Below are 8,784 nucleotides of genomic sequence, written 5' to 3'. Positions count from 1 at the left end.
GTCGATGCAATCAACTGGTTTTCCTTAGAGAGAAAACTTTTAATCAATTTGACTGTATGATCTGGTTGAACTGTAAAGTGCCTTGAGATGACTTATGTTGTGAATTGGTGCTATAGAAATAAACTGAATTGAATATCCTAAATAGAGAAACATGTATAACTATTCCTTTATCACAAGGTGTTTCTTTGTGTTGGTTTATCAGACAATCAATAAAATACTTGCTTGTGACAAAAATTTCAATGCATTTCTATTATTATGTGGATAAATTAATATTAAAAAGAGGTCAAGCTGGTCAGCTAAGGCTACTGATGACGTTTACTTTCACCAGTGTTGTTCTTGTAGCCTCACCATTTCTGAAGAGGGACCTCCGTGACTGTCCCCCATTGAGTGGAGGAAGGGACTTCCTCTCCTGGCCCACAAAAGTATCCCACCTCACTTTATCAGTGCCACCAAGCTCCCTGACTTTCTTTAGACAGCCTTCCAGGTATTCGATAGGGTCATCGGGCCGGTAATACATCAAACCTGTCAGGAGACTCTGTGGGAAACATATAGAAGGAGAAGTTGAGGTTCAGACTTCGTTGTTGCTTCATTGTTATTGTTGGAAGTTGCTCTGTTGGAGCTCAGAGGATCTGAGCAACTAACAATATCTAAAGTTTAGAACCTGGCTTCTCTCTGGGCTCCAGGGTCTATGAGATTGGACCCAGGCTGGGAATTCAAGGCAGTTAATAGCAGGTCTATTGCTTTAAAAATAAAAGGAAATACATGCAATATGAGATAAACCTGAAAATAAACTCTATAAAAGTTCCAAAACAACACCTTCCTCAGGGACTTCCTTCCTAATCTCCACCCTTCTCGTCTGCAGCCCCCAAGGCATCCTGCAAAGCCTCCAGAATAGTTTCATCTACTCATTATAGATGGATGATGAAGGGGGGAAAAAAGCCTAAATAAGCTTCAGCTGTATGCACCAAAATAGTAGTTATGATGATGTGCCACATCGCTGCTTAACATAATTTAAACTGACAGCAAATACGCGGCAGTGATTGCACTGATTGCTTGCATACATTAGCCACACATCACAGTAAGAATTGACTGTAATTAAGTGGGAGCGCTAATTGACTATCCTCTAGGGAAGAGGGGATATTTTATCAATACTCCTGCAAGCTCTGAACTTAATGTGAAAATATAAGATTGCCACAAATATCTAGTAAAAAAATACGCGTGCATTCTTGCGGAAAGCCTTCCTTTCCAAATTTATATGCCAAGATATGGAAGAAAAGCTATGCAACAACTTAAATGGCTTATAGCTTACCTTTACACATTTAAAGAACAGTTTTCAAAACAGCGTCTAGATCATCAAATCAACATGACATGTTTTTTAATTTATGTTTTCATCAGTAAAATGTGACACATGAGATCTGCTCTGACTCTCCAGTGCACATTGCTTCAGACATCCATCATGTTTTGTTGAGAACAACATGTCAGCTCCATCTCTCACCTCAAACAGCTGAGGTATCTCCCTCCGTGCCAAATACTCCTTGGCATCGTTGGTATTCATCTCCACCAGGATCTCCGCTTAAAAAAAAAATAGATAAAAACTTGTCGGAGGCGGATTTTTTCCCACCTTCTTTTCCCTCGGCTGTATCTCTGGTTTATAAAGCACAGAGTTCGTGACAGCTCTCCTTTCAGCGCATGTTGTTTATCTTTTATTTTTAAACTTCCCAACTGGATTGGTGCAGGTGAGTCCACCCTCCTCCTCCTCCTCCTCCAGCACCGGCTTCTTCTCAGTGCTAAGGATGCGTGGCTCTGATGGGCTCGACTCGAACGTTTTGCCTCCCGCAGCGCTTCGCTTCCAGCTCCAGTGTGGACCGTCTGTTCTGCTGACAGCGGCTGCAGGTTCAGTTTGCAGGAGAGCGCACGCTGCGCCCCCTGGTGGACAAGGAGTGCTTTACTTCCGGGCAGAGCTGAGATCCTGCCTCTGATAAGGCAGCTCCAAATATGTTGTACACTTTACCGTTAAGGGGCCCCCACCTCTTGGGGGCCCCATCACTGACACCTGGTAGGCCCCCTATGCAATTGTAGACTAGGATGTATCTTTGTTGATGTAATAGTGGTTAAAAAAAAAAAAAAAAAATCTATAGTTAAACCACCCGATACTAAAATGATTGACGGCACCGGACCTTATTCAGACAACCCAAGTTCCAAAAACTCATTTCAGGGAGATGCTTTATATAGTGGCATCTGGCTGTTTTTTTTTTTTTTAAAGGGTACAAAAAGGGTATACTTTTGGAGCTATGTAGTTTTTGGAGCACATACCTTTTCACTTTTACTTGAGTAAAGAGGTCAAGTTTATACTTCAACTTTTACCAGAGTGCTTTTAAACTGCAGTATCTATACTTCTAGTTAAGTAACAAATGTGTGTAATTTTGACACCACGGGTCCTTACTTCCTCTCTTAACCACTTTGGATTCTTAGACTGAATATTTTTTAAAGTGTATTTTGCACAATAAGGGACATTTTTTCAGTTTTTGTCACATAATGTTTCTTAAAAGTGCAATTCAACTTGTATTCTCCTCTCCTTACCAGAGGAGCCTTTGAAACCAAATTAATCCAAGGGCCATGTTGACGTGCTGTAGGACACTTGTGCAGACAAAACCCCCCCACCCAAAAAAAAAAAAAAAAATGACAACCAAGGATTGTTTTAGATTTGAATATTTTATTGGAAAAATAGGTAAGTAAATGTGTCTTTGGGGCTCAGCATAGTGATCAAGGAAGGCACTGAGGATGAGCAATAACAATTATCAGAGTTAACGAGTTATAAATCTGATGGTGTTGATTAAGAGAAACGGGAGAAAACAAATTCTTACAGAATGCTGAACGGAGTATTGGTTAGTGAAGATACTTTGTTTCCAGATAGAGATCGTTATGGCAGAGAAGCAATATTAGAGTATTTACTGTCAGTGGAGTATTGAGGAGTTCTGACAGTGGGTTTAGTGAGGATTAGCGGGGTGTTGACTTCCAGAATAAGACTTCCAAGGAATTCTGACGACCAGGAGGCCTTTTCCATTGGACTGGTGCTTGTACTTTTTGCTTTGGATCGCTGAAAGCTCTAGCTCCTGGAGTCAGAACATGGTGACCAACTTTTTCATTGAGCCAAAGGAGAGCTTACCAAGCCCAAATACCTCAGGGTGGAGTTTACAGTGTGAATATAAGGAGCATGTGTAGTGTGAAGACTTTGCCAGATGCTAAAAGTTGCAACAGTGACATATTTTGTCACCGTCTAATCATAAATGCTTACAGCAATGAGTAGCACATGTGCTGCTAGAACTTTGTCCATCTTGTTGCTTTGTTTGTCTAGCGGTCGTCTTCTTCTTCTGCTTTTATTTCCGGTGGAAATCAGTCTGTTTGGCGCACACACTAACCCAGTGAAGTGGCAATGAGTTGGCTCTGAGCCAGCTCCTAGTATCTAAAAAACACCCAGGATTGTTGAAAGCATCGTTTTAAGCTTCAGCTTCAAGTAATTGGTTGAAAAGGCCTATAGGAGACAATTTCCCGAGGCCCTAAAAAGAACCAGGGACTGGAGACAAGGATGTCTACAAGGGAAACAGATGAATGTATGCAGAATGACAGGAAAATCCCAAGCAAAAATAAGAGGCCGGAATAAAACTCTGTAAGTAGGAATGATCCGTCTCAAGGATCACACTACTCATGATTGGCCTTGATGGGCAGTAGCTGTGTAGAATGACCAGCAAATCACATGCTGTTATGGAGAAAGTAAAATAAACTATTTGGATATGCAGCAGGACTCATTCCACTGTGGATTGGGGCATTCTTTTTCCTACTTGAACCAGCATCAACCTCCTCCTAGCTATGATTGCTGAACATTTTCAAGCTGTTTAAACTTGTATATAATAGTTATACCCTATGAACACTGGACCAAAGGAAGAACCACACTTATAGATTTTCAAAATTATCCTCATATCTTGGCTGGTTTGACAAGGTATTTTCATGTTGTCACACAAGCAAGCAGTTCGGTTGAGGCGTGGCCTTGAAACACATTCACAGGTAGTAATAATAATAATAATAATATTTTCATGTTGTCACACAAGCAAGCAGTTCGGTTGAGGCGTGGCCTTGAAACACATTCACAGGTAGTAATAATAATAATAATAATAATAATAATAATAATAATACATTTTATTTGTAATGCACTTTACATTTAAAAACAAAATCTCAAAGTGCTACAGGTAAAATCATCATAGAAGGGTAAAATCAAAATGTAAAACTAAACATCGCTTTAAAACACTTAGTCAGCTTAGTCTTGGGGAGGTTGAGGTGGTTTGAGTGTTATGAGCGGTGGGATTGTGTTGTAGTGAGAGGGGTGAACAGTTCCTTCAGGTTTAGTGGGGCATTTCCATAGATGCACTGGTGGGTGAGAATTGAGACCTTGTATTCAATCCTTGCAGAAACAGGAAGCCAGTGAAGGTAGTGGAGAATGGGTGTGATGTGGTCGTACTTTCTGACTCTCATCAGGTGTACTAGAGGTTGGCCTCCAAATGTTTTGCTTTCCTTGTGATTCCATCTGGTTTGTAAAGTGCACTAGTCCCTCTTGCAGCAGAATGAGGTTGAGACCTTACTTTACATATGATCATGGTGTGTTCAGGCTGGAACACCTTTCTCCTACAAATACGGCCAAACATGCAATTTAAACTGTGCCAAAGGACATGGTATGTCCCCAAAAATTAAAGACTTTTTCTGGTACTAGTGGCCCTTTTTTTTTTATTACCGGTATTTTCTGAAAGTGAGGAGAGAGAAAGTTAAAGGGCTGGAATCTGAATTAGTGAGAGCCTTTTCAAGCCCTCTGTACTTTGGTCATACACTTATACACTGTGCCACCACAGTTCTCCATGTCTCCCAAAATGAATCACATTTGTGTTTGGTGGTATTTGCAAGCATCATCAGGCTTTGTTATTGCATTTGAGGTGTCTTTACTTCTTTTGCTTTTGTTCTTGGGTTGATACCAGCATTTTGAACCTAAATACGTTTATGTGAGACATGGAGTTTGTCTCCTTTCTAAACAATATAATGGCTGGACATTCCCATGATGTCTCAAACAGAACATGGCACCTTTAGCTGTCTGGAAATAGTAAGAGATGTTGAGATTCCAAATTTTATTCCTGGTATCGTGGTTGATGTCTTACAGTTTTCCATGATGTCTTAAAATACACTCACGGGTGTAGTTACTGAGAAATTAAAATGCTGTCAATGACAATGTCACAAACTTTTAAAGCTATAACATGTTGATCTAGACTTTATCAAATTGTTTAAAGGCAAAAATATATGTGTAAATTTATAATTTTTTCAGCTTCACTGTGCAAAAATTGGATATAGTTTTGATTTAGTATGGATACCATCCGTCTGATGGGAAGGAACCTGAATTTATCCTCGGAAATAAGTACAGGGCATTCTATAAAATATGTTAAAGTCACCTGCTTGTATTATTTGTAACTGACTACTTGAATATAGATGGCTTACTCTCCTGAAGCTTCCTTATACACATAACACTCTGAAGGTCAGAGTTTAAAACCACCAACGGACCATATCGTATGCATTGGTTAACTGTCTTACAGCAGTAAGTAGCCCCAGCACTATTATTAAGATTTTTTTTTCAGCTATACAGGCTAACCCTGCTATTTATTAACTGCTCTCTAATTTAAAGTTATACAAAATCCAAGGCATTAGTTAAAGGTGCACTTCACAAGTTGCACTGTGATATAATAAGCTGTGAGTGGGAAACGTCAGCAATGCAATGGGGAAAAAAGCATCAGAAGCAGGAGCAGGGATTAGAGTAGCCTTCAGTGCACTAAAAGCATTCTCCCTGCTGTTTTTCAGAACTGATTTTGATGCTGCATGCTTATCAAACTGACCCTCTGCTGCAGTAGAGACACATTAGACTTGCATAAAGGAATTTGGTTCTCTACACAGGGCAATCAGACATAATTCTTCACTAGCAACATCCTTAGTTTGGTATTCACGTTTGACCAAATTACAAAGCTGTTTACTGATATACTGGGTATTTGAATTTAGGGTTGTCTGTCTTTTTTGTGGTCCAGATCATAATCAGCTAAATTAATCTGGAATTCTGCTTTGAATTAGAACCCCTAAGAGTTTAGGAAGAAGAGATGACAAATGTATATTTATATTTTATGTATATTTATTTATATGTAAATATATATATATATATATATGTATATATATGATCTGCAGCCCAAATCCATGTGTATTAAATTGGAAAACAACAACCAAAAACAATTAAACTGTTGTAACCGACCTTATCCTTGGGACGGTTGCAACACCTCTCAGGGACAGTTTCTACATGTCATTAGTTCATTCAATTTCACAAATCAACTTTTGATTTTTGTCTCAATTAGCAAATTGCTCTGGGAGTTTGTATTGTTTATAGAACTTGATTAAAAACAATCTGTAAAATTGGGCTCTCATACAGAAATCCCATGATGAAACAATAAGACTTTAAAGCTTTTTCAAATGCTACTTTTATTAAATATCCCAAACCCTGGCAATTACAGCTGGACAGTATGACATTAAAAATTTACTTTCCAGCCTTAAAAAAAAAATAAAACATGTTCTTTTCAATAAATTTAGAAGAAATTCTTATACGAGTCTTCTGTCCTGTTGGTTAGAAGGGTCCTACTGAGCATGACTGCAGTATCAACATCAATACAGGATGTTTCTGATTGGAGGAAAAAAAAGATTTAGTGTAAATGTCCCTTGTTTCAACTGGGCCTAGTCTCCCATGACATGTTTAGCCTGAGCTTTTTACATCAGCCTATATGCAGATTGCATGTTATATACCCTCAACTTAGTGAACCAAATAAATTAACTTTTTGCTATGTTCTTATTTATTGAGACATACTAACAACTGACAAAGATTGATTTATAATTTTTATTTTTTAGATTATGCTAATTAAATTTGACAGTGTTGCCATTAGTTATAAAAATGAGAAAATTAAATAAAGGAAGATATCATCCAGAATTGTAATGTTCCTTTAATGGATTAGTTCAGTAACCAGAGATTTGAAACTTCTGTCCCTAACATATTTTTTCCTTGCATTACCTTTACTTTTATACTTTAAGTAGTTTTAAGAAATTTTATTTTTTTTTACAATTTTAGTTGAGTGAAAAGCTTAAGCTGATACTCTAACTTTTACAAAAGTGTTTTTAAATAGGATTTACTTGAGTAATATTAATGCTTTTGACACCATTGCTGACAACAGTTGTAAGAAGTTATCCAAATCAAACTCAGTTTATGGATGCATATATCTACTTAAAATGAAACTCTGACTTGTGGAGCTCCTAGTTATTTTGTTATGTAAACAGATAAAGTGATGTTCGTTAAAAATTGTTTCTTTGCCAGGTGTGAGCTTTTATTTTGAAATGTCTCCCAGAGGAAGTACTCTCCGGGAAGCTCTTTACTTCCTGCACTATCAGGCAGTGTTGTTATCTTAGCACAATGAAAATACTCAGTTTACTATGCCTTTTTGTAGCATATTTGGTTACCGACTGCACAAATATTGAGGTGAGCATGTGGTTTTATACCTTGCTTTGAATTTCCTGCTGTATTTGTGTATTTTTGTGTAGCAGATTACTCGCTTCCGGTTAGCTTATGATGTCTGTCACTGCTGCATGAATCTCATACTTTAAACGAATTAACGAAAAATAATGACGTTTTGTGTTTTATTCTTTTAAGAAAACAGCCGGCCAGTTTTTCAGCAGCGGCCATACAAACAACTGGGCTGTTCTGGTCAGTATTTATCCATAAAGATGTATGGTTTTCTTCGAATCCTTCCTGATTATGTGACCAGTTTTCTTTCAAACAGGTGTGTACCTCCAGGTTCTGGTTCAACTACCGGCATGTGGCCAATTCACTGTCCGTCTACAGGAGCGTGAAGAGGCTGGGCATCCCTGACAGGTACTGCTAAGTTTAGGAACTTCTGACATGTGACGTTGTTACAACCCCCCCACTTAAGACCACTAAAGATAGATTCTGGCACTGGGTGTAACACAAAAGTCAGTAACAAAAAATGATGTCAGTAGAAAAAAATGTAATTTCACAATATGCAGGAGTTAAAAAATACAGCAGACAGCAAAACACAGGGAGGCATTAACTCTCAGAGTCTCCAAGGCCAAAACAACAAACAAAACACCCCCTTACTTAATTATAAAGTAAACCACTTTCTAAAGGAGAACTGAAAAGAAAGCACAATAGCTGAACTCCCTGGCTAACCACAAAACAAGGAGAAAACAGTTAAACAAAAATGGTATAAATGGTAAATGGCCTGTACTTATATAGTGCTTTTTCAAGTCAGGAGGCTTGAGCAAAGCGTTTTACACTACATTCAGTCATTCACCCATTCATACAGACAGCCACAGCTGCCCTGCAGCTCACTGACAGAAGCAGGGGTGCTGTACACTGGCGCCACCGGGCCCTCTGACCACCATCAGTAGACAATGCCCAAGGACACAACGACACTGAAAGTCGGAGCCGGGGCTTGAACCGTCAATCCTTCGATTTCAAGGCAAACTCCTACATCCGACGCCACTGTCGCACTAAAAATGGCAGAGAACCCCAACCAGCTTCACTGTCAGAAAAATGCTTTAGTTAGCCATTTATTCAACAGGAATCACACATTAACACTCAGCTCACAGACAAGATCACTTCATATCAAGGCCCAGGGAATAAGAGAAAGAAGGGGCCTGACATCTCAG

At 38.8% G+C, this 8,784-nt stretch overlaps 2 protein-coding genes across 2 annotated transcripts in view; one reads left to right on the top strand and one right to left on the bottom strand.

Moving 5' to 3' along the window:
- The window catches only part of ak5 (adenylate kinase 5), a 99,626-nt gene extending 97,764 nt beyond the window's left edge, over nt 1–1,862 (bottom strand). Inside the window, exons 1-2 of the mRNA XM_015383069.1 lie at nt 1,496–1,862; nt 349–535 (exon numbers count right to left, since the gene is read on the bottom strand). Of these exons, the coding sequence (XP_015238555.1) occupies nt 349–535; nt 1,496–1,555 (247 nt within the window). The 5' untranslated portion in view covers nt 1,556–1,862. The remainder of the gene's footprint in view (nt 1–348; nt 536–1,495) is intronic.
- Nucleotides 1,863–7,470: 5,608 nt separating this feature from the next.
- pigk (phosphatidylinositol glycan anchor biosynthesis class K) overlaps nt 7,471–8,784 on the top strand; it is a 49,843-nt gene continuing 48,529 nt past the window's right edge. Inside the window, exons 1-3 of the mRNA XM_015383075.1 lie at nt 7,471–7,594; nt 7,766–7,819; nt 7,896–7,987. Of these exons, the coding sequence (XP_015238561.1) occupies nt 7,529–7,594; nt 7,766–7,819; nt 7,896–7,987 (212 nt within the window). The 5' untranslated portion in view covers nt 7,471–7,528. The remainder of the gene's footprint in view (nt 7,595–7,765; nt 7,820–7,895; nt 7,988–8,784) is intronic.

Source organism: Cyprinodon variegatus, unplaced genomic scaffold, assembly GCF_000732505.1.
Source record: "Cyprinodon variegatus isolate N-32 unplaced genomic scaffold, C_variegatus-1.0 Scaffold275, whole genome shotgun sequence".
NCBI lineage: Eukaryota > Metazoa > Chordata > Actinopteri > Cyprinodontiformes > Cyprinodontidae > Cyprinodon > Cyprinodon variegatus.
Note: the sequence above shows the minus strand (reverse complement) of the source record. Positions and strands in the feature narration are given on the sequence as shown.